We start from the raw sequence: 25,020 nt of genomic DNA, 5'->3' as shown, positions 1-25,020 counted from the left end.
AGATGAGGAATATTTGCTCTGCTTGGAGAAGTGAATAAAATGTTCTTAGAGGAGGCGAGATGCTATTAGTCTTGAGAAATGAGTAGGAATTCATCAGGCAGAGCAAGTTCGTGGGACCAGGAGGATAACATGCGAAAAGGTAGGGGGTAAGAAGGTGGGAAAATGCAAATGTGTTGGCATGTTGGAATCCGGAGTCCTGTGTATAGTAGTGGCAAAAAATTGCACTGGACCATGAAGAACTTTCTATACCGTGTAGAGAGTTTGTACTTATGCTTTAGACAGTGGGATACCCTAGCACCATGATAACCAGTAGAAATAAAAAGAAAGCCATGTACATAATTTTAAGTTCTGTAGGAGTTACATTAAAAAAAATTAGTGAATTACTTTTAAGAACATATTTTATTTAATATAATATGCCCAGAAATATTAGCATTTCAACATATAATCAATATAAAAGATTATTAACAAAATATTGTACATGGAGAAATATCAAGTCTTCACAATCCTCTGTGTGTTTTACACTTACAGCACCTCTCAATTCGGCCTAACCACATGTGGCTAGTGGCTACTGTATGGGACAGTGCATTCTGAGAACATTTAAGTGGGAAAATGATTTGATCTAATTTACCTTGTAAAAGAATAAAGTGGGGCTAGACAGGAAGTGGGGAGACTAAGAAAAAAGAGACAGTGTGGGCTTGGAGTTACGGAGGTGGGTTAGGAGGGCATGGAATCAAGAGATGCTTGGTAGCTGTGTGGCTGACTGAAAGATGAGTAGGGGTCGAAGTTTTGCCTCAGTAGACTTTACAGCAAGCAGTTTGACTGTTTGCCTCGATGTTTCAGGAGCCTCTCGAGTTCACCCTGGCCAATAGAGCCAGTATCCTCCCTGCTAACCTGTCCTTCATCAGTGGTCACCATCCCATTCATTCCCTGTTACTCCACACATACAGTCAATCACCAAGTGCTAGGAATTCCACCCTCAAAATCACTGTCGACTCCTCTTATGCTATCCCGACTGTTAACCTCTACTAGGACAGGCTCCTTCGCCCCAAACTCCCATAGCCTGCTCATCGCAGTTAAAATTGTGTCCACTTCCTTATCATCTCCAGATTGGGAGGTTCGGGAAGGCAAGGATTGTCTGTCTTGTTTACAGCTGTATTCCCAGCACCAGCGCTGTGCCTGGCCTGTGGTCAGAACTCCCATTTGTGTTTATATGAATGTTCAGCAGCCTTTTGGCTTAACATCTGGTTCTCAACCACTTTGTGGAGAATTTGTTTCCATCTATCTATAGTGTCTGCAGCATGGTAAAGTGGAAAGACGTGAATTTGGAGTCAAGCAACCTGGGCTGGAATTCTGGCTGTTATACTAGCTTTGTGACCCTGGACAAGTTATTTAAAATAATAATAGTACTACTCTCTAGGTTGTTGTGAGGTATTAAATGAAATAAAACATGTAAGACTCAGCATGATGTTTGACATTTAGTAAATGCTCACGAATACTTTATTATTAATGAGATAATATTTTATTTGTAAGCTTTTGTTGGCTCACCATAACAATGATTTTTATCCAGCTGCTACAGTAATGAGTCTGTTGATAACTGTCTCATGAGTAATTATAGTATATTGAAATTTAGAGAGGCTTATAGCGTATTCCAAACTATTATAAACACTATGATTTATAAAGTATTTCACTCTAATAATTGGTAAAGCATTCATATTAACACTTAAGATGGTATTGACCAGGAGAAATAAAAAAGAGCCACTGAAGTAAGAAGTTCTCTGGTAATATGTATATATAATTGAGACTCAATAAATATTGAAGATTAAAGGAAAGTACATTTTTAATTTTCCACCATATTATAATAGCATGTTTTTAGCCCAACAACAGAAATTGTCTGTTTGAGATATTTTTAAAACTTTTGGCTTGCTAACCAGTTGCACGGCGCAGAGTGTATAGGAAATTAACCATCATTTATTGAGCACTTGCCATGTATGGAACACTCTGATAAGTGTACTCTAAGGGATAGAAAACAAGTATAAGATATCCTTTCTTTTCTCCGGGATCTTACAACCCATTTGGGGAGAGATGTCTGAATCAAGTGAAACATTTTTTGAATTAAACAAGCTAGTGTTTAATTAAAACTGCTAAAACCAAGGACTGCCTTGAGATTGTATATTAGAGAAGATCCGCCTTCTTGAAATTTAGCTTTGACAGGACCATACTGCAATAGGAGAACCTGATATTGTATTTTTTTGATGGCTCAGTTTGTCATGTAAAATTGAATTCCTTATGCAAAGTATGACGGTAGGCTTTATAAATACATTGCAAGGTGCCTTTTCAGAATGTTGAAAACTAAGCTTCGTTGGTTTGCTCACTTTTGTAGCGAACTTGTGATGGAACAGGCGCGATGTACTTCGTAGGATGCGGTTATAATGCTTTTCCTGTTGGATCTGAGTATGCTGACTTCCCACACATGGATGACAAACAGAAAGACAGAGAAATAAGGAAATTCAGATACATTGTACATGCAGAACAGAATGCCTTGACATTTAGGTATGAAATTTGTTTGCATGTATTGTCTTTAAAATGTAGTAAGGGTTAGTTGAAATTAGCTTTCTGTTAATTGTAATTTATTTGCTTTTTTACAATTCCAAGAAGTATTCTTTTCAGAAGTCTAGCTTTGCTGGAGCTTGGTCCTTGCAGCCTGAACAGAGGCCATTGTCAGAGATCCTCCAAGCCTTCAGATTGATTGAGCAAGTCTTTTTTTCCCCTCCCTTCCTTCTCTCTCCAATGTGAAACTGCTTGAAGTTTGTCTTTAGGGTCTTACATATTTCTGGATTGTAAGCTCTTCTTTGTTTTCTAAATCTAGAGCACACGTATTTATGAATATATAGATTTTATTATGAAACAGATTGCTTTAACATGGTTTTTGTTAGAGATGATAACTGGCATTACTTCCTTCTAATGTTAATTTGCATCATTTCCACAAGCGTTTCTCTGCAATTACCGTTAAGGGAGTGATCGATCATACGGGATTCAAAACCGAATAAGATATGGCTCCTGTCCTTGAGGAGCTTGTAATGAGTTGGGGATATAAGACCGCATTCAATCTAATGTGATCAGTTGTGTGAGAAAGGCCAACACAAAGTTGCTATGGAAATTCAGGGGCTGTTAGGATTGGAAGGGGAGTGGGAGGGAAAAGCTTTATGGAGGAGCTGGCATTTGAGCTGAGCTTTAAAGGTTTGGTAGGATTGTGGCTTTCTTGGAGATGCTTACTTGAAGGGAAGCCATTCTTGCTTCAGGCATGGCAATGGTGTAGAAGTAGGAAAATGCAGTGTGTGTGTTTGGGAACATGAGTGTTCCACTTAGGCTCGACTGTGGAGCATGTGGGAATAGATTGAGCCTGGACAAGGGAAGGCTTTGAGTTTAGACTTCATTTGGTAGGCAAGGGGGAAGTGGAATTGCATTGACAGGGCCACACTACCAATTGCTTTTGCAGGTATGTTGTTTGAACAGACTAGATGCATACAGTTTTGTTGCCATGGTCCAGGCAAACAGAATGAAAGTCTGAACTAGGGAGATGGATATGGAAGGCTGGCAGTGGTGTAAGATGGCTGACTGAGAACCGTGTAAACCATGGAAGCAGGAAGTAGAACCCCATAGCCGTAGATGAGAGCATTCCTTAGTCCTAATCTACCCCGAGCAAATAACTCCTCTGTTCTTTTCCTTGTGCTCTTTATTGTAGATTTACCTGCTTTATTCTGTATGGAGGTATGGATCTGTCAATCCAAACATTTGTTAAATAAAATTATCCTGCCTTGGGGAGGGGGTAAGGGAACTGTAACTCAAAACAGAACTTTAATGTTAGTTTATCAATTTAGTAAACAGTTATTAAATACCCATTAGGTACCAGATAAGGGGTAAATCTTTTGTCTGCCATGAATTACTGTCTAGCCACGCATGGTAAACTCTTAAGGAGGGTGTTAGTTCCAGACCCTAATTCCTGCATTATAAAGAGGTTCCGACCTACTTAGAAACCTTTCCTCGCTCGCTGTCCCCCTCCTCCTTTTTTGGTTTCTGTCTCTTTCTGTATTGTTACTTTTTACTTGAATACTGAGCATCTTGCCAAATTGCTCAGAATAAGTAAATGACTTTTATGTATGATAATTGTCATGTTCGGGTTGTATTTTAACATTTTGTGAGTTTATATATTTTGAACATTCACTGATTCAGCAAGAATTAGGTTTGATGATTATTGTTTATAATGTTGTAAATCTATTCTTAAAGCAGCTCAGTTTTACTGTTTAAAGATTTCTCTAAAATGTAACGTACCCTTTCAGAGACTATTTTCCTCATATTGTATACTTTTTTTGTAGGTGTCAAGAAATAAAACCAGAAGAAAGAAGTATGATTTTTGTGACAAAGTGCCCATGTGACGAGTGTGTACCTTTAATTAAAGGTGCAGGCATAAAACAAATCTATGCAGGGGATGTGGACGTTGGAAAAAAGAAGGCAGACATCTCTTACATGAGGTTTGGGGAACTTGAGGGTGTTAGCAAATTTACTGTAAGTAGATACACATTTTTTCAAGTATACTTTATATTTTGTTGTTAGGTACCCTGTTGCATATTTTGAATTAGTGATTTCCACCCTTTTAAAGAGTTTCAACAAATTATTATTGTTGAGTTTATGTTTATGTGCAAGCATTTACCTCATTACAAATATTCAGGTTAGGATCTCTGCCTAATGAACTTCCATCTCTGTAGATAGTTGTGCATTGACCTTACAGATCCTGAATCAGTAGGCTCTTTGGCGCCATCTTGTGGCTAACAAGAGAAACTCCCTGAGCCACCTCCACCCTCCCTGCCTGCCTGGTTTGGTAGAGGTGAAAATCGTCTAAGATTAACAAAGGCAGAGAGACACAGGCTCACACCACATGTTTCTTATGAGAAAAATCAGAAAAAAGTAAAAGGGATTAATATTTGATATTTCAAAAAAAGGACTGAGGTAGTTCATGGAAAACTCAGAACTTTAACTCTTTGTACTTTTTTACTATTTAGGTTTTTTTTTTCTTAAAGATTTTATTTTTTCCTTTTTCTCCCCAAAGCCCCCCAGTACATAGTTGTATATTTCTCATTGTGGGTTCTGCTAGTTGCGGCATGTGGGACGCTGCCTCAGCGTGGTTTGATGAGCAGTGCCATGTCCGCGCCCAGGTTTACTTAACCACTCGGCCAGGGGCCAGCCCCTTACTATTTAGGTTTTTAAAAACCTTTTTCTTTTTAGAAACAATCTCAAGCGTACAGAAAAGTTACAAAAACGCTACAAAGAACTTTTCTTTTTCAGAAACATTTGAGAGTAAGTTGTTGACATGATACCAGATCTTTCTGGTGTAATAAATACTTTATTGTGTACTTCCTCCCAACGGTATGTTCCCCTACATAACCACGATACAACCACCAAACTTTGGAAATTATCATTGATACGTTACTGCCTTTAATCTGCAGCTGCCACTCAAGGTTCACCAGCTGTCCCAACAATGTTCTCTGTAGCCAAAGGATCCTATCCAGAATCATATGTTGCTTTTTAATGATAATCCTGACATTTAATGTAACATTTGTGTACTGGAATTTGCAGTGGGTACAAAAGGCATATAACACAACTGTTTATAAATTTCAGCTTTACATTCCTGTTTCAGTCCAGGGTGCCTGGAACATATAAGACACCTAATAGATATTTATTCAAAAACATGTGTATATTTAAAATATTAAAACTATAACAACGTACTATCTAGTTTCTATGTGTGTTTGAAGTATCATAAACTTTTACCCTTTTTATTTTTGTCATGTATTTTTGGTTTTTTATTTCCCGTTTTATTTAAAGCTTATCACAGTTTTAAGGGGCGGGGCACTGAAAGAAGGGAGAGGTGGGAAGGACGCCTCTTCTGTAAAACTAAACAAAATCTTCCATCCAGCTAGTCAAAGAGAAATCTCCAGTCCTGTTTTTGTTTTCTGTCTCTTCATTCCTCCTGAAGAGCGGGAAGAAACAGATTTTTCAGATTCTCTTCGCAAAGATTAAGGGACCTAGCTCTTTAGGGCTGTGAGTGACAGCTTAAGTAAATTCTGAAGTGTCTGCTCACTGGTGGATTTTTGGTAGCTGTTCACTTATTAAGAGAATGAGGAGATCATAAGAATATAAGATAGGGCGAGGGAAGCAGAAGGAGACAGGAGGACAAGGGGAGTGAAGGCCCCTCCAGCAGAGGTGGGATAGGAAACACCTGTCGGGCCAAGACCCACCGGGTACGCGTGGTTTTCCCTGTGCTCCTTCCGATGAAGTTCAGCTCTCCACCCTCTCCTCCTGTCCCTCTCTGGCTTGGCTTGAAATGTTATGTAAGAATTTAAACTACCTAGTTAGCTAAACACCTAGGTTTTTTCCTTTTAATTATTTTATTGAGGTCACGTTGGTTTATAACAATGTGTAAATTTCAGATGGACATTATATTTCAGCTTCTGTATAGCCTGCATTGTGTTCACCACCAAAAGTCTAGTTTCCACCCATCACCATACATATGGGCCCCTTTTCCCCTTTTGCCTTCCCTCCACCCCTTCCCCTCTGATAATCACCAATCTTTTTTCCTTATCTTTGTGTTTGTTTATCTTCCACATACGAGTGAACGCATATAGTATTTGTCTTTGTCTGACTTATTTCGCTTAACCTAAAACCCTCAAGGTCCATCCATGTCACAAATGGCAAGATTTTGTCTTTTTTATGGCTGAGTAGTATTCCAGTGTGTGTGTGTGTGTGTGTGTGTGTGTGTGTACACACACTGCATCTTCTCTAATTATTCATCTGTAGAAGGGCACTTGGGTTGCTTCCACATCTTGGTTATTGTGAATAATGCTGTGATGAACACAGGAGTACATAAACACCTAGTTTTGTAAGTACCAGTAACTAATATGAACTAGTATTTGTTTTACATTTGAATTTCAATAGTGATTATACTTACTTTTAGACTGTCAAAAGTAATATCAATAAGTAGTATATAATAATACATATAATATGATATATCAATAAATAGTAGTGTCAATAAACTTGATGTTTGTTTTTAAGATTAAAGCAAATTGAAATTAATTTTGTTTGAAAGCTTTTTGCTTTTCTCTTTGAAATATTACCACAGACCTTGAGATAAGTGGTCTTGTTCTGTGGGGTTGTTGCAAATTAGGCTAGGAGTGGGCAACAGTATTTCCAAGAATAGATTTTGCCAGTGTAAATCCATGTCCATTTACTCAAAAACTCTCATTTTTTCTATTTAATACATGTGAATTTTTCTCTATTAGGTCGTATTACTTTTTTTATTGCAATTACAAAAGTAATACATGCTCATTGTAAAGAACTAGGAAAATTTTTAAAAAACAGATATCCCACAACTCATAGATACCGCTGTTAACATATTGCTGTGTTTTCTGTGTCATTGAAAATTCTTTAAAAATAATTTTTAATAATTGCACAATATTCCAACCTATAGATAGAAATTATTTAATCATTCCCCTCTTATTGGACACCTAGATTGCTTCTAAGTTTTTACAGTTAGAAATAGTCTTTTTATGAATATCCCTAAATGTAAATTCAGGATTATTGGTTTTTGCTTTAACCAAATTAATAGAATTTAGTACTTTGACATGTTTTGAAACATCTCTGTAAGTCCTTTTTTTCCCCTTGTGCTAACCCTAACCATCCCATTTCTATAGATGACAGCCAGTTCTAGACGTCTTCCCTTTCCAAGGACTTTTTTACACGTGGTAAAATGTTTGTCTTGTATTTTACCCCCCACAAAAGGCCCATGATCTCACTAGTTTATCTGATGCACTAACTGACACTGATGGCAGAGGCTCCCAGGTCCTGCACAATCAATCGTGTCTTTCTGGAGATAGTGTCCCAGTCAGGCCTTTGTGGCTGAGTCATTAGGGATTCTAATGACAGGGATTTCTACGCAAGTAAGAAAGGAAGGGCTGTGCTGTGAGATCCTAATTACACTCAGTTTTTCTTGTCTGCTGCTCCAGGCTTCTCTGTAATAATCTGAGAATATTGAGTCTTCCTTATTTATTTCTGAATGGTCGAGATGGAAAACTATAATCAGAGGAGATGTGATATGATATGATAAGATATGATATACAGTATGATATATAAGTAACAGTATATATTGTATAGCTATATTAAAAGGCAAGGTAATCTTGATCATATTTTCCTTCTTTAATATAAGATTCTGTAGGACCTAGAGATAGAATATGATGTCGTGGAAATTCTATAGTATTGGACATGGGCAAACCCAGGTTCTAATTCTATTGCTGCCTTTAGTTACTGTGTAACCTTGGGCAATTCACTATACTTCTCTGGTCTTCTACTTCCTTACCTGTAAAATGAAGGTAAAGGATCTTTAGAGTTCCTTCCTTCTCTAAGAATATTGAATCTGATACCAGAAGTCATATCATTCAAGGTTGTTATTAGGGCCTCGTTGGTATGGACATGTTAACTCTTTTTTCAAGCTGTTCTGATATTTGAAAGTAGGGTGCTGAAATGCTGTTTATTAAATCCTTCTTAAACACATAAATAAAACATTTGTGCCCTTTTGCAGTGGCAGCTGAATCCATCAGGAACTTGTGTTCTTGAACAAAATGAGCCTGAAGGCAGAGAGAGTAAGTATTTACTAGTCCTTTATTGAGGTTCGCTTTGTCCCTAAGAAGGAGCACATAGTGCATTTCACTGTCGGGTGCTGGAAGTTGTGGTCGTAGATGGAGCGTATGCTTTCTGCAGGTTAGATTTTTACTCTTCAATTCGTTCACAAACATTTGTGTGTCTACTGTATGCTAGGTGTGATAGAAAGTGCTGGTTAATAATTAGCCCTATAGAATCTGTAGTTTAGTGCAAATAATTATGTACAAATTGAATTTATAAAACAAATTTATGGGAAACAGTAAACAACGATGTTCTTCTATACCAAAGCGAAGCTTCTTGGCCGTTTAGAAAGGAAAAATGTCTATAATTAATACAAATGGATCTAGAGCCAAATTATGAGGATATGTACTTATCATATATTCTTATTAAAGTCAAATTTGCTCAGGTTGGTCAGAGAATGGAAGTGTTCTGCTTATTTGAATAATCTAATTAACTGTCATCACAGCTACCATAAATGAATTACTAGTCTTCAAGCTTTATTAGTTGCATATTAACACAGATATTTTAAATGTAATAAAATCTTTGGGAGATCTTGCAATTCCTTAGGCACATAATTTTGAATATTATTTATTGCTGTATGATATTAATTAAAATATTAGCTATGTTATCCTTCTGTTTGGATTCTGGGCAAGTGGAAGTTTAGTATAATAAGTAAACATCTTTATAATAGCAATGCTTGAATTACCCTGAAAAATCAGAAAATATAAAAGTCTTTATGAAAATAATTTCTATGCAAATAGCTTGATTTTCTGTGTTCTGAATTAGCTTTATTTTATTCAAGTGGTAAATTTTTTATTTTCAATCTGGAAAAAAATACATATCCACTCCATCTTTTTTCTTAAAAATTTATCACGAAAAAAGTGAAGGGAAAAAAGGAAAGAAAAAAATATATATGAGTCTGATTAAAGAATGTGTGTTCAATAACACTGTTTGAAGGAGTCAATTAATAATTCGCTGTTGTTAGGGAAGGGACATAAAAAGCACTAACCATAAAAAGATGAATTAATTTATCTGTGTTAAAATTAAGAATATCTGTTCATCAAAAGATACGATTAACAAAGTACAAAGACAAGCCATGGAATAGGAGATATTTGCCACTTACAGTCAGCAGAGGGCTTGTATCCAGGATTTGTTCTGATCACTATGGAAACGGAAGGTGTGCTGTGGCTAGAAGGCCTGAGATTGGAAGGGTTGCAGTTGGGAGGGGCTGAGGAAGGCTTCTGCTTGGCTGGCAGTGTTTTATTTATTGACCTGGGTGATGATTAAACGTATGCTCGCTTTGTGACTGTTCATTGAACTGCAAGTTTATGTTTTGTATGTATTTCTGAACAAGTGTTTTCTATCAATAAATAATATCCCTATCTCTTTTTCAATTTTATAACAGCTTTATTGAGATGGAATTCATATATCACAAATTTGCCCTTTCAGAGTGTAGAATTTACTGGTTTTTAGTATAGTCACAGAGTTGGGCAACCATCACCACAATCTAATTTCAGAACATTTCCATCATCTCAAAAAGAAACCTCTTACCCATTTGTAGTCATCCCCATCTTCTCCTACCCCCAGCCTCGTGCAACCACTAATCTACTTTGTATTCTGGTCATTTCATATAAATGAAATCATATAGTATGTAATTCCTTTCCAATTTTGGATTCAGCCGAGAAACAGACACAGGAGTCAGACAGATGAAGGTTAAAATACCAGCTTTATAGCTAGACTGGCGCTTGACCTTTGACCAAATCAGGCTTTACAGTATTTGTCCTTCCTTACCTCTCCTAACTACCCCGCTCCACCCCAACCAATCTAGACCTTGAAAAGGATGCTCAAGGGAGAGTCTGTCCAGCTCTGAGGGGACATGATACACAAAAATCTATTCCATATGAATTAAAGACTTAAGTGGAAAGGTAATTTTGGGGCATTTTTTTTATTAAGATTTTATTTTTTTTAGAGCAGTTTTAGGTTCACAGAAAAATTGCGGGAAACAGAGAGGTCTCATCTACCCCCTGCTCCCACATGTCCCTCTCCTCCCCCATTATCAACATTCCTCACCGGAGTGGTACATTTGTTGCAACTGAAGAACCTACATGGACACATCATAATCACCCAAAGTCCATAGTTTATATTCCAGTTCACTTCTGATGTTGTACTTTTTATGGCTTTGGACAACTATATAATGTCATGTATCCGTCATTATGGTATCATAGAGTATTTTCACTGCCCTAAAAATCCTCTGTGCTCCACCTATTCATTTCTCTCCTTTCCCCAACCCCTGGCGACCACTGATTTTTGTTTTTAACCATAGTTTTGCCTTTTCCAGATGTCACATGGTTGGAATCATGCAGTATATAGCCTTTTCAGATTGGCTATTTTCTCTTAGTAATATGCAGTTAAGGTTCCTCCATGTCTTTTCATGGCTCCATAGCTCATTTCTTTTTAGCACTGATTCCATTGTCTGGTTGCACCGCAGTTTATTTATCCATTCACCTGTTGAAGGACATCTTGGTTGCTTCCAAGTTATGGCAATTATGAATGAAGCTGCTATAAACATCTGTGTGCAGATTTTTGTGTGGATATAAGTTTTCAGCTCCTTTGGGTAAATGCCAAAGAATGCGATTGCTGGATCATATGTTAAGAGTGTATTTAGTTTTGTAAGAAACCATCAAACTGTCTTCCACAGTGACCATCCCCACCAGCAATGATGAGAGTTTCTGTTGTTCCACATCCTTGTCAGCATTTGGTGTTGTCAGTGTTCTGGATTTTGACCATTGTAATAGACATGTAGTGGTATCCTATTCCTGTTTTAATTTGCATTTCCCTGATGACATATGATGTGGAGCATCCTTTCATATGCTTATTTGCCATCTGTATATCTTCTTTGGTGAGGTGTCTGTGAAAGTCTGTGGCCCATTTTTTAATGGGGTTGTTTGTTTCCTTATTGTTGAGTTTTAAGAGTTCTTTGTATCTTTTGGATAACAGTCCTTTATCAGATGTGTCTTTTGCAAATATTTTCTCTCAGTCTTTGGCTTACCTCCCTATTCTCTTGACTTTGTCTTTTACAGAGCAGAAGTTTTTAATTTTAATGAAGTCCGGTTTATCAATTCTTTCTTTCATAGATTCTGTCTTCAGTATTGTATCTAAGAAGTCATCGCCACACCCACAGACATCTAGGTTTTCTCCTATGATATCTTCTAGGAGTTTTATAGTTTTGCATTTTACATTTAAGTATGTGATCCATTTTGAGTTAACTTTCATAAAAAGTGTAACGTCTGTGTTTAGATTCATTTTTTGGCATATGAATGTCCAGGTGTTCTTGCACCATTTGTTGAAAAGACTATCTTTGCTTCATTGTGTTGCTTTTGCTCCTTTATCAAAGATCAGTTGACTGTTTTTGTGAGGTTCTATTTCTGGGCACTGTGTTCTAGTCCATCGATCTATTTGTCTATTCTTTTGCCAGTATTACACTATCTTCATTACTGTAGCTTTATAGTAGGTCTTGAAGTTGGGTATCAGTCCTCCAACTTTGCTCTTCTCCTTCAATATTGTGTTGGCTATTCTGGGTCTTTTGCCTTTCCATATAAACTTTAGAATAATTTTGTCAGTATCTACAAAAACTTACTGTGATTTTGATTGGGATTGCATTGAATCTGTAAATTAAGTTGGGAAGAACTGATATCTTGACAATATTAAATCTTTCCATCTATAAACATGGAATATCTCTCCATTCATTTATTTCTTTGACTTTGTTCATCCGAGTTTTAGCATTTTCCTCATATAGATCTTATACATATTTTGTTAGATTTATAACCAAGTATTTAATTTTTTTGGATACTGATGTAAATGGTATTAGGTTTTTAATTCCAAATTCCACTTGTCCATAGCTGGTATATGGGGAAAAGATTGACTTTTGTATATTAACCTTGTATCCTGTAACCTGGATGTAATCACTTATTAGTTCCAGGAGGTTTTTTGTTGATTCTTCTGGATTTTCTACATAGATTGTCATATCATCTGCGAACAAAGACTGTTTTATTTTTGCCTTCCCAATCTGTATACCTTTTATTGCGTTTTCTTGTCTTATTGCATTAGCTAGAACTTCCAGTACATTATTAAGAAGGAGTGGTGAGAGGGAGCATCCTTGCCTTGTACCTGATCTTAATGAGAAAGCTTTAAGTGCCTCACCAATATTTATGATGTTAGCTGTAAGGTTTTTTGTAGATACTCTTTGTCAAACTGAGGAAGTTCCCCTCTGTTCCTAGCTCACCATGAGTTTTTGTCATGAATGGGTGTTGGATTCTGTCAAATACTTTTCCTTCATCTGTTGATGTGATCCTGTGATTTTTCTTTTTTAGCTTGTTGATGTGATAGATTACATTAATTGATTTCCAAATATTGAAACAGCCTTGCATACCTAGGACAAATCCCACTTGGTCATGGTGTATAATTCTTTTGATATATTCTTGGATTTGATTTGCTAATATTTTGTTGAGGATTTTTGCCTTGATGTTCATGAGAGATATTGTTCTGTAGTTTTCTTTTGTTGTAATGTCCTTGTTGGGTTTTGGTATTAGGGTAATGCTGGCTTCATAGAATGAGTTAGGAAGTATTCCCTCTGCTTCTATGCTCTGAAAGAGATTGTAGAGAAATCATATCATTTCTTCTTTAAATGTTTGGTAGAATTCACCAGTTAACCCATCTGGGCCTAGTGCTTTCTGTTTGGGAAGGTTATTAATTATGGATTCAATTTCTTTAATAGATATAGGCCTATTCAGATTGTCTGTTTCTTCTTGTGTAGGTTTTGACAAATTATATCTTTCAAGGAATTGGTCCATTTCATCTAGGTTATCAAATGTGTGGGCACAGAGTTGTTCATGGTATTCCTTTATTATTCTTTTAATGTCCACAGGATCTGTAGTGATGTCCCCTCTTTCATTTCTGATATTAGTAATTTGTGTCCTCTCTCTTTTGTTCTTGGTTAACCTGGCTAGAGGCTTATTAATTTTATTAATGTTCACAAAGAACCAGCTTTTGGTTTCATTGATTTTCTTTATTGATTTCCTGTTTTCAATTTCATTGATTTCTGTTCTAATTCTTACCATTTCTTTTCTTCTGCTTATTTTGGATTTAATTTGCTCTTATTTTTCTAGTTTCCTAAGGCAGAAACTTAGATTATTGATTTTAGATCCTTCTTCTTTTCTAATGTATACATTCAGTACTATAAATTTCCCTCTCAGTGTTTCTTTCACTTCATTCCACAAATTTTAATAAGTTGTGTTTTCATTTTCATTTAGTTCAAAATATTTAAAAGTTTATCCTGAGAGTTCTTCTTTGAGGAAGATTAGCCCTGACCTAACATCTGCTGCCAATCCTCTTTTTTTTTTTTTTTTTTTGCTGAGGAAGACTGGCCCTGAGCTAACATCCATGCCCATCTTCCTCTACTTTATATATGGGACACCTACAACAGCATGGCTTGCCAAGTGGTGCCATGTCTGGACCTGGGATCCGAACCAGTGAACCCCGGGCCGCCGAGAAGTGGAACATGTGAACTTAACCGCTGCACCACTGGGCCAGTCCCGAGATTTCTTCTTTGACTCATGTGTTATTTAGAAGTGTTTTGTTTGATGTCTGTGAATGTTGGGATATTCCAGTTATCTTTCTGTTATTGATTTATAGTTGAATTATGTTGTGATCTGAGAGCAGACATTGTATTATTTCTGTTCTTTTAAATTTATTAAGATGTGTTTAATGGCCCAGAATGTGATCTATCTTGGTGAATGTTCCATGTGAGGTTGAGAAGAATGTGTATTCTGCTGTTATTGGATGAAGTAGTTTATGGATGTCAGTTATTTCCAGTTGATTGATGGTGCTGTTGAGTTCAACTATGATTCTACTGATTTTCTGCCTGCTGGATCTATCCATTTCTAATAGAGGGATGTTGAGGTCTCCAACTATAATGCTGGATTCATCTGTTTGCCTTTACAGTTCTATTAGTTTGTGTCTCATGTACTTTGATACTGTTTTTAGGCAGATAATCATTAACAATTATTATATCTTTTTGGAGAATTGACTCCTTTATTATTCTGTACTGCCCTTTTTTATCCCTGATATTAATTATCCCTGAAATTAATATAGCTACTCCTGGTTTCTTTGACTAGTGTTACCATGGCATATTTTTATCCTCCCATTTACTTTTAATCTATCTATCTATCTATATATATCTTTATATTTAAAGTGGGTTTTTTGTAGACAACACATAATTAGTCTTACTTTTTATCCACTCTAACAATCTCTATCTTTTTATTGGTGCATTTGGACCATTGATGTTCAAAGTGGTTATTGATATAGTTGGATTAATATCTACCATTTTCATGACTGTTTGCTATTTGTTGTCCTTGTTCTTTGTTCCTATTTTTGTCTTGCGTTTTTTTCTGCCTTTTTTGGTTTTAATTGAGCATTTTATATGATTCCGTTTTTTTTCTTTCTTAGCATATTGGTTATACTTCTTTTTTTGCTTTTTTAGAGTAAAAGAAAGGGTGTGCAATATACATTACAATTAATCCAAGTCAACTTTTCAATATCACTATACCACTTCAAGGGTAGTATGAGTACCTTGTAATAACAAAATAATGCTAATTCCTACCCCCCAGCCCTTGTATCATTGTTGTCATTCATTTCACTTATATATCAGCATACATAAGCACATAAATGTATATACAAACATACATCATTGAATACATTGTTGGTATTATTAATTTGAACAAACTGTTATCTGTTAGGTCAACTAAGAATAAGAAAAATAAAGTTTTTATTTGACTTTCACTTATTCCTTCTTCAGTGCTCTTCTCTACGTTATGTAGATCCAAGTTTCTGACCTATATTCTTTTCCTTCTCTCTGACGAACTTCTTTTAACATTTCTTGAAGGCAGGTCTATTGGCAATACATACCCTCGATTTTTGGTTTTCTGAGAAAGTCTTTATTTCTCCTTCTCTTTTGAAGCATAATTTCACAGGGTACAGAATTCTAGGTTGGTGGGTTTTTTCTCTCAGTAAGTTGCACTCCACTCTCTTTTTGCTTGTGTGGTTTCTGAGAATTCAGGTGTAATTCTTATCTTTGTTCATCTATAAGTAAGGTGTTTTTTTCCTCTGGCTTCTTAACGGATTTTTTTTTTCATCTTTGATTTTCTCTAGTTTGAAAATGATACACCCAGGTGTGGTTCTTTTGGCATTTATTCTGCTTGCTGTTCTCTGAGCTTCCTGGATCTGTGGTTTGGTGTCTGACATTAATTTCTTCTGTTTCTCTCTTTCTTTCTTTCTTCTTCTTCTGGTATTCTCATTGTGCATATGTTACACCTTTTGTAGTTGGATATTCTGTGCTGTTTTCTTCAGTCTTTGTTTTCTTTGCTTTTCAGCTTTCTAGGATTCTATTGATCTATTCTCTAGCTCAGAGACTCTTTCCTCAGCTGTGTCCAGTCTGCTAATAAGCCCATCAAAGACATTGTTCATTTCTGTTACAGTGTTTGTTAACTCTGGCATTTCTTTTTGTTTCTTCCCTAGGATTTCCATCTCTGCTTACATTGCCTATCTATTCATGCATACTGTCTACTATGGTCATTAGAGCTCTTAGCATATTAATCATAGGTATTTTAAATTCCCAGTCTGATAATTCCAATATCCCTACCATGTCTGGTTCTGATGCTTGCCCTGTCTCTTCAAATTGTGTTTTTTGCCTTTTGGTATGCCTTGTAATTTTTTTCTTGATAGCCAGACGTGGTGTTCTAGGTAAAAGGAACTGCTGTAAATAGGCCTTAGTCATGTGTAGTGAGGTGTGGGAGGAGAGTTAGCATCCTATGGTTCTTTGATTAGGTCTCAGTTTTTTAGTGAGCTTGTGCCTCTGGGCTGTGAACTTCACAAGTGTCTCTCCACTTTCTTCTCCCCTCTTAAGTGGGACAAGATGAGTAGAGTGGGCTAGAGTTGGGTATTTCCCTTCCCCCAGGTCAGTTAAACTCAGATAAAACTATAGCAGAATAGATCTGGGTTAACTAGTTTCCCCTGAGGATAGGCCTTGTTAAAAAGAGCAAAGGACTCTAGCATATTTCAGAATGGTTCCTCCGCCCCCCAGAAGTGTGAGGGGATTTTTCTCCAGTATTTACTGTGAAGACTGGTCAAGCTCCTGGCAGTACATCTTACAGTATTGTGGGGACCCCCCATGATTGGGTCCACACTGACCCTCCAGCAATTCATCAGTCATGGTTCAGGTTTCCCTACCCCAGCCCTCGTTCTCAGGGTGGTTTCTACTCATGAGTCTGCTCCGCTGAGCCGCGACTCCCTGTATTCGCCTGTCTGCCTCTCCAGTTGTGGGGGCGGGGCTCTACCCTCTGTCCTTCCCTCTCTTGCAGATCCAAGAAGAGTTGTCGATTTTCAGTCTGAACAGCTTTTTCTTGTTGTTAGGACTGTGTGGCAACTTCCGAGCTCCTTGTATGTGGAAATAGAAACCAGAAGTTCAGTGACTTTTTTTTAAGTTTTGGAAGAAAATATTCAATATTTTTATGACCTAGAGTAGAAAGGAAACCTTACACAGGATGCAAATAATGCTGACCGTAAAAGAAAAGATTGAAAAATTAGAATACATTAGAAATAAGGACTTTTCTTTTCCAAAAGACATAATAAAGTGAAAGACCAGCTATCCATTGGAAGAATATAATTTTCTACACATGACAATGAATTGGTTTCCAGAATATAAAAAGAAGTCCTACAGATTGATAAGGAAAAAAAATTTACTAGAGAAGGATTAAAAGATAGTTATAGATATTTCACAACAGAAGAAACACAAATGTATAATAAACACATGAAAAAATGCTCAGCCTCATTAGTAGTCAGGGAAATGTAAATTAAGATCACATTGAAGCAATGTTTTACACCATTAGAGATGCAGAATTAAAGTTTGCCAGCACCAAGTGCTAGTGAGGATGTGGATCATTAGGAATTTCTTTTTTTTCCCAAAGACTGGCACCTGAGCTAACATCTGTTGCCAGTCTTCTTTTTCTTCTTCTTCTTCTCTCCAAAGCCCCCCAGTACATAGTTGTATATTCTAATTGTGGGTCCTTCTAGTTGTGGCATGTGGGACACCGCCTCAGCATGGCCTGATGAGCAGTGCTGTGTCTGTGCCCAGGATCTGAACCAGCGAAACCCTGGGCTCCCAAAGTGGAAGGTGGGAACTTAACCACTCAGCCATAGGGCTGGCCCAGGAATTTTTATATATTGCTGATTGTACTTAAAATTTATACAACCACTCTGGAAAACAATTTAATATCTTTGGAAAGCTGAACATGCATGTACTCCATGACACAGCAATTTGACTTCTAAGTATATGCCCTAGAAAAACTCTTGCATCTTGTATAAAAGACAGAGAGGAGCCAGCCCGTAGCTGAGTGGTTAAGTTTGCATGCTCTGCTTTGGCAGCCCAGGGTTTCATCAGTTCAGATCCTGGGCATGGACCCAGCACCGCTCATCAGGCCATGCTGAGGTGGCGTCCCACATGGCACAACTAGAAGGACCCGCAGCTAGAATATACAACTATGTACTGGGGAGGCTTTGGGGAGAAGAAGCAAAAAAAAAAAAGATTGGTACCAGATGTTAGCTCAGGGCCGATCTTTAAAAAAAATGAGAGACAAATAATTCATTGCAGCATGTTCTTAAAAACAAAAGCTAGAAATAACGGAAATGTTTATCTCTGGAGATTAGGTAAAAATATTATGGTGTATTCCCACAGAGGAATATCATATAGCCATGAAAAATAAATGAACTACATCTACATTCTTAAACATGGGTGGATCTTAGAAGTATAATGTTGAATGAAAAAGTCAAATTGCAGAAGACTAAATACATTATGATACAATTTCTATATAAAGTTCAACAAGAAGCCGAATAGTGTATTGTTTAGTTTTATGGTAAAATTATTTCTAAGAAGTAATGGAATGATAAACACAAAATTCAGGAGAGTGGTTACCTCTAAAAGAGGGTAAAAGAGGGAGGGGATAAGTTTCGACAGTACGCAGGAAGTGAAAATGTTCTAGTTTTTGGGTTGGGTCATAGGTTCTTGAGTGTTCATTTTATTATTAGACTTTAAAACTCCCATCTGTATTACATGTATTTTTTTTTTAATGTTTCAAATATCACATAATAATATCAGAGAGAGAGGCTTTCCGGATCTGCCTCCAGAAGGCGAGGCTGCGCCCTGATCCAGGTCCCTCTGACTAGGAAGACAGAGCAGAGCGGAACACACGGGCTTGGAGGGCAGCAGGGCCCTGGAAGGGCGGGAAGCAGAGGGCCAGGAGGAGCCTTTTGGGGGTGATGGATTGCTCATCATCTTGACTCTAGTGATAGTTTCTCAGAGTGTGCTTGGGTCAAAACTCATCAAATTGTACACTTTAAACATGCACAGTTTATTGTACCAATAAAGCTACTAAAATCAAAAGACTGGAATAGGTTGGAGCCCAGCCCTTCTCCCGCCTGACCGATGGGACAAGTCTGTCTTCCTCCCAGGGAGGAGTGCGGGGGTGGCGGACCGCTTCCTCCTGCCCCGCAGACATTCCCTCCTCTCCTTGGAGGATGAGGAGGTGCGTTTTGCTTCTTCCAGCCTAATCACAGTAATGACTTTTCCCCAAAAACGTTGTGTGAATTGTTGGCTATACACTGTTGAGTGAATCCACTTTTTAAAAGGTCAGATACGATATTACCTGAGTGAATCATTTAGAATCTACTCTCCAACAGTTGAGAATCTTAAGATAAAGTAAAATGGATGTTCCTTTTCAATAACTAAAGCATTATTTTGACCTTACAACGCATATGACTTTAACAAATGCCCGCGGTTTTGAAGGGAAGTTTTCCTGACGTTGAGCTCTTCTTGGACGCTTAGACGGTGTGTTGAGACCTGAGGCCCCGGATGAAGAGCAGCACCAGAACAAGAAGCTGCGTCTTGGAAAACACTGAGAAGTCCCGTCTACACCGGAGTGAAGGCCTCGAGACTTTTTGTTGTACTTTTTAAATTCAGCCTTGTTAACTCAGAAAATAAGGATGGATTTTGTGAAGAATTGAAAAATTTTTTAAGGATGCTAATTTATTACTAGCATATGAGTGATGTTAATAAGAATATTTTATTTTAGATTTATTTTTGTGTTTTCCAGATGATAGTGCTATGTTCTTTTATTACACTAAATGGGGTTGCAATAGTGTAATGAGACCAGTTTAACTGTTGCCCATGGGAACTGATTTCTCCTTGTCTTAGCCTTATATTAGCCAGTGTGAAAGAGACTGGGTCACTGGAAGTCACATCTCAGCAGCGAATTGCACACTTTTTAAGTAGTGATTCCTTTGGGTTATGAAGGTGATAATTCGTAAGTTGCTCCAGGGAAATAAGTGATGACTTCGCCTTCTTAAGTCAGTGTGTGGCTCATCGAAAGTACACATTTATACCCAAAGCTTTTAATAATCAAAATTTACTTCATTAGAATTGAATCCTAAAAATGAAGTTGGTGGCCCTGGTCTCCATTATAAAAGTATATTCCTAACAAAGTTATTAATTTTTCTTAAATCTTTCAATATGTAGAAATCACAATGATTTTGGACTCGGGTGTTATATTACTGATTTGGGGTAGTAATAGGAAGAGAATATTATTCTGAGACAATATTACTATTTGATATCACCGACCCTTGAAATCACTAACAATGATTCTCAAATTTGGGTATGATGTTAACAGAGAAGACATATTTTAATCTGGAACATTGAAACTACCTTTTGAATTCCATTCGTAAATGCTGCCCATTTTTCCCTCCATATAATTAACACAGAGTGTCTCGTGGCTTTGAATGGAAGGCCTTTTAAAAAGTTTGCAAACCTTAAGAATACTAAAAATCTTGAAAGTAAACATTGGGGTCAATTCAGTTACATTCTAAATTGCGTTTTGTGAGTCCTCTCATTTTTATTTGCTGAGAAACTTGCAGAAGATTAGTCCAAAGATGGAGGTACCTGTTTTCTACTTTCCTGGAGTTAGTGAGGAGTTGCATGGCCCATGGCTCCCAGGCCTGGGGTGTGACGTCCTGAGGAATGGCTCCCCTGACCGTGGAGAAGTGATCAGCTTTGCCTCTGCTCTTGTCCTTTCCTTTCCATGGCCTCACGAGGCCTCCTGCCAGTTTCTCAGAATTGTACACAGGACAATCCAAATGTTGCCCCGATGCGCCTGCTCGTACAGCAGCCTGCTTAGGTCCCCTGGGAGATCAAAGTCACCATAGCAGGCAGTTGAGAACTGCCAAAGTTGTTTTAACACAAGATGCGGGGTATAGAATAGAGAGGGAGGGGAAGAAAGATACCCTTAGAGACAACTAAGGCTAATTTGAAAACCAGTAGTTACCAATTCCTCAATATTGCTCAACATGAGAATACTGAGGGGCTGGTCCCATGGCTGAGTGGTTAAGTTTGCACACTCCACTTCAGCGGCCCAGGGTTTGGGCGCAGACATGGCACCACTCATCAGGCCACACTGAGGTGGCGCCCACATAGCACAACCAGAGGTACGCACAACTAGAATATACACCTATGTACTGGGGGGCTTTGGGAAGAAGACAAAAAAAAGAAAATACTGAGATTTGCTTACGTCCTCCAATTGCTTTAATATATTGATTATACATGCTTAAGTTCATCTTAGATTTGTTGTTTTTTACTAATATGTCAACTACATCAAATATTTTGTAAATCAATCAACAAATATTTTGTAAGACCCCAAAGCCTGGTATACTGCCAGGTTTATGGATTTATGTCTTGGGCATTGGGGGGGATATCAGAAGGGAGAAACATACAAATAGGAAAAGCTACAATTAGGAAATAGAAAATTGATATTTCCATAGCACCATTAAAATGGTCATGATAAGGCCATATTTCCTTCTATACAACTGTTCAGATTTCAGCCTTTATTGAGAGTTTACTATGTAGTACCAGAAGGAAAGCGCTCTCTCTATATATCTATATATAAATTGTTTAAACTGCTGAATCCAGTGCCTACAACAGTGCCTGGCACATAATAGGCATTCAGTGAATATTTGTTGATTGATCAAATGACTCCTGGATGTTGGCTAGACCCTGGAGATGAGATGTGTAACAAGCACACCCTGATCTCAAGAGCTCACAGTCTCATGGAAGCTACAAGCATGTAATCAAGTAACAGAGAATGATTCCCAGAGTGGGGTCCCTGGACCAGCAGCATTAGCATCACCTGGGGACTGGTTAGAAATGCACCTTCTTAGGGTCCACCCAGACCTGTTGAGTCAGAATCTCTGGGAGTGGGGCCCAGCAAACTGCATTTTCACAGACCTTCCCGGGGATTCTGGTGGTTGAGAACCACCCTGCAGATGTGAGTATAGGAGCAGTGGTGGCACAAAAGAGGCCAAGCATATGCTCTGCTGAGCGTGGAGAAAGGGCCTAGTAGAAGTGGAGGTGCTTATGGTGGGTCCTGAACGGGGCACAGGGAGGGGCCGGACAAGCGGTGGGGATGAGATGAACTTCTGAGAGAAAGTAATGGCTTAGATGGACGGTCCCACTGGGAAGTAGGGAAGGGAAGTGAGTGGGGAGGCCCACAGAGAGCTGAGCTGTACCGTGAGCCCCCAGGGCAGCAAAATTGACTTAAGTCTAGCAATTCACAGTCAAGAGGCTTCATCCCTTAGCCTGAGAAATCAGAATTTGCACTTAAACAAATATCCAATGTCTTCCTTAATTTCAAAGATTGGGAAGTTAATAGTAAGTTGTAATTTGAAAAGAATAGCTTGCATTTGTTTACTGCCAAGGGACAGTAGAGTATGCTGAGACGAGGTGGGGTGAGCATGGGCCAGGTTCACTCCACACCTGTCACGTCAGATGCACACAGGTTTGTGTGTACTGCTGTGTTGTATTACTGCTGAAGCCTTTTAGTTTATCCAGCTTTTCTTTGGGTTTTTCTTCCTCCGTTACTTATTGAGTTTGAAAATATACCTTTCTCTCATAAATCTTCCTCATTTTACACATGAACATTCTGCTTTAGGATCTGCCACAACACTCTGCCTTTGACCCACCCTAGAGCAAGCAGCATTGAACACCATTTTTTAAAGTCCTGGTCCTGCCGTTAGCGGCCACTTGGCATCTAGCTGAGGCTGTTACTGTTGCTTGTTAGGATTAAGCATCAGGTTAGTACTTTCATTCAGGTGTAACATTCCTGAAGTCTTTTCATTTTTTTGCTATCATTAAATTATAACGTATTTAAGACATATCAAAAAAGTATAAAGAAATAGTTATGACAAATACTCATGTACCAAGATGCAGGATTAACTATATTAACACTCGGAGTCTTGGTCATAAGGAATTCAGTCCTCTTGTGAGATCTAGGTTAGAGCCTGCCTTTGCATCTTTTCTACGTTTGCTCTCTGGGGCACATCCTCACTTCCTGAAAAAACGTCCATGCTCAGGCAGGACCGGTGTTTCAGAGGCAGCCAGAGAGCCTCTCAGAGCCATTGCCAAGGGAGCTATGATTACGCCTCCTTCTGAGAGACTTTATAACCAGTCTGTTTCATTGACTTCAGTACCTTTTGATGGTCAGATTTCTTCGTTCTCCTTGCCTGTGATACTTTTCCTGGTAGGAAAAGATAACCAGCTGCTCCAACCTGGGTGACCCAGTTCTGGTTAGCAGGGGAGGTGTATTGGCCCAGAGTCTCTGTGGGTTTTCTAACTTCTTTGTAGCTGAGCATATGGGTCTCCTACCACTTGTACTGCAGCCCGTTGTGCAACACAGTGAAGGAAGTGTCCTAACTCGGGTCGCGGAGGCTTGCTTCACCTCCCAGAGAAGGTGACTCTGAGTTACGGCTCAGGCCACCTCCATGACATGCTGACTCTGGAGCTTAGGCCTCTTGTTTCAGGCCGACATGTAGGTGTATGGTACCATTCATTCTAGTCCTGAGCACCCACAGGCCACACGCTGTGCGAGACTCTCTGCTCTAAATCGAAACTGTAATTTGCTTTGGACATTTTTTAAAATAAAAGAAATTAAATTTTTACTATCAAATTTCATAAAATTGAATTTTGAGAAGTTTAAATAAATTTGTTCAGTAGCAGACTGCAAAAATAAGCTTTATTTTCCAGCGTTGACAAGTGGACCTTTACCTCCTAGCACAAGGTTAAAGCTATGAGTTATTGCAGATCCTACCTGAAGGATGTGTCAGAAAATATCTTTACTGATATTCTAGAGTAGCTGTACTAGCCTTGCTAGAGTTTTGTCTTTTGTTTTTATAACACAGGAAAATCAACATGGATGAGGGTTTCCCGAACTTGGCGATACTGACATTCTGGGCCAGGTGATTCTTTGCTGGGGGGGGTCGTCCCGTGCGCTTTATAACGTTTAGCTGCATCCCTGGTCTCCACCTCCTAGATGCCAGTAGCAACTCTCCACCCAGTATGACAACCACAGATGTTCCCTAGGGGGCAAAGTCACCCCAGCTGAGAGCCACTGACAGAAACCATCAAGCGAGTATCAGTGTTTATTTCCCTACACCTGCCTGAGTGGGTCAGACTGAGGGCCGTTCATCTAGCACCACGGTGACACCTAAGGCTTTTTTCATGGTCAGATACCAAAATCTGCAAATGACAAATTCCACTGTGTCATCGTCAAATGCCTTAAAGAAATGAGGTTTAGGATGGATGAGTCAAAAGCACTCCTCTATTTTAACTTAGAGGGGAAATGCTTATAACCCATAGCTTTTGCTTGGTTTCATTTCTGTTTTTCAGGTTACTGATAGATATGAATCAGCCAGACTATTTTTTAAACACTCTCAACCTGCAGTAATTTTTTCTACCTGTTTCCAAAGGGTAATGGAAGGTCTGAAGAGTTGCCACACTTACCCAGGCTATACAGAAATCAATCAAGAGTTCAAATGTGGGGGCGGGGGCGGGGGCGGGGGGGAGCAGGGCAGGGCGTTGGTCACAGCTGGATGTCATGTAGCGCCAACCTGACTTGCTTCTCTCTGGAGCAGAGAATTGAGTCTATTCTTTTTGCCTCCCAGTGTAGAAAAGTGAAACGCCTGCCTCATGGCCTTAGTTGGCATACACTCACTCAGTTCGTTTCGCAAGGATCAAGCACACTGTTTAGCATGATCAATTTTATCTAATTGGTTGACCAAGTAGGCCTTTAATTTCTTGTATCAGCATTTGACATGAATCTTAAAGTCCTTGATATTTTTAATGCAATTACTGTTGACCATTAAAAATCCAGTGGATCTATTTAA

At 38.3% G+C, this 25,020-nt stretch overlaps 1 protein-coding gene across 2 annotated transcripts in view; it reads left to right on the top strand.

Annotated features, from left to right (window-relative positions):
* Positions 1-25,020, top strand: part of CDADC1 (cytidine and dCMP deaminase domain containing 1) — a 52,939-nt gene extending 27,919 nt beyond the window's left edge. Inside the window, exons 7-10 of one of the 2 annotated variants that reach the window (XM_008536374.2) lie at positions 2,381-2,550; positions 4,374-4,563; positions 8,627-8,687; positions 19,640-25,020. In XM_008536374.2, the coding sequence (XP_008534596.2) occupies positions 2,381-2,550; positions 4,374-4,563; positions 8,627-8,687; positions 19,640-19,713 (495 nt within the window). In that variant the 3' untranslated portion in view covers positions 19,714-25,020. Of the gene's footprint in view, positions 1-2,380; positions 2,551-4,373; positions 4,564-8,626; positions 8,688-19,600 lie in introns of both variants that reach the window. The other variant, XM_008536375.2, reaches the window with a different exon arrangement.

This window comes from Equus przewalskii, chromosome 16, assembly GCF_037783145.1.
Source record: "Equus przewalskii isolate Varuska chromosome 16, EquPr2, whole genome shotgun sequence".
In the NCBI taxonomy this organism is placed as follows: Eukaryota; Metazoa; Chordata; class Mammalia; order Perissodactyla; family Equidae; genus Equus; species Equus przewalskii.
The sequence above is the reverse complement of the archived record's forward strand: the minus strand, read 5'-3'. Positions and strand labels throughout refer to the sequence as shown.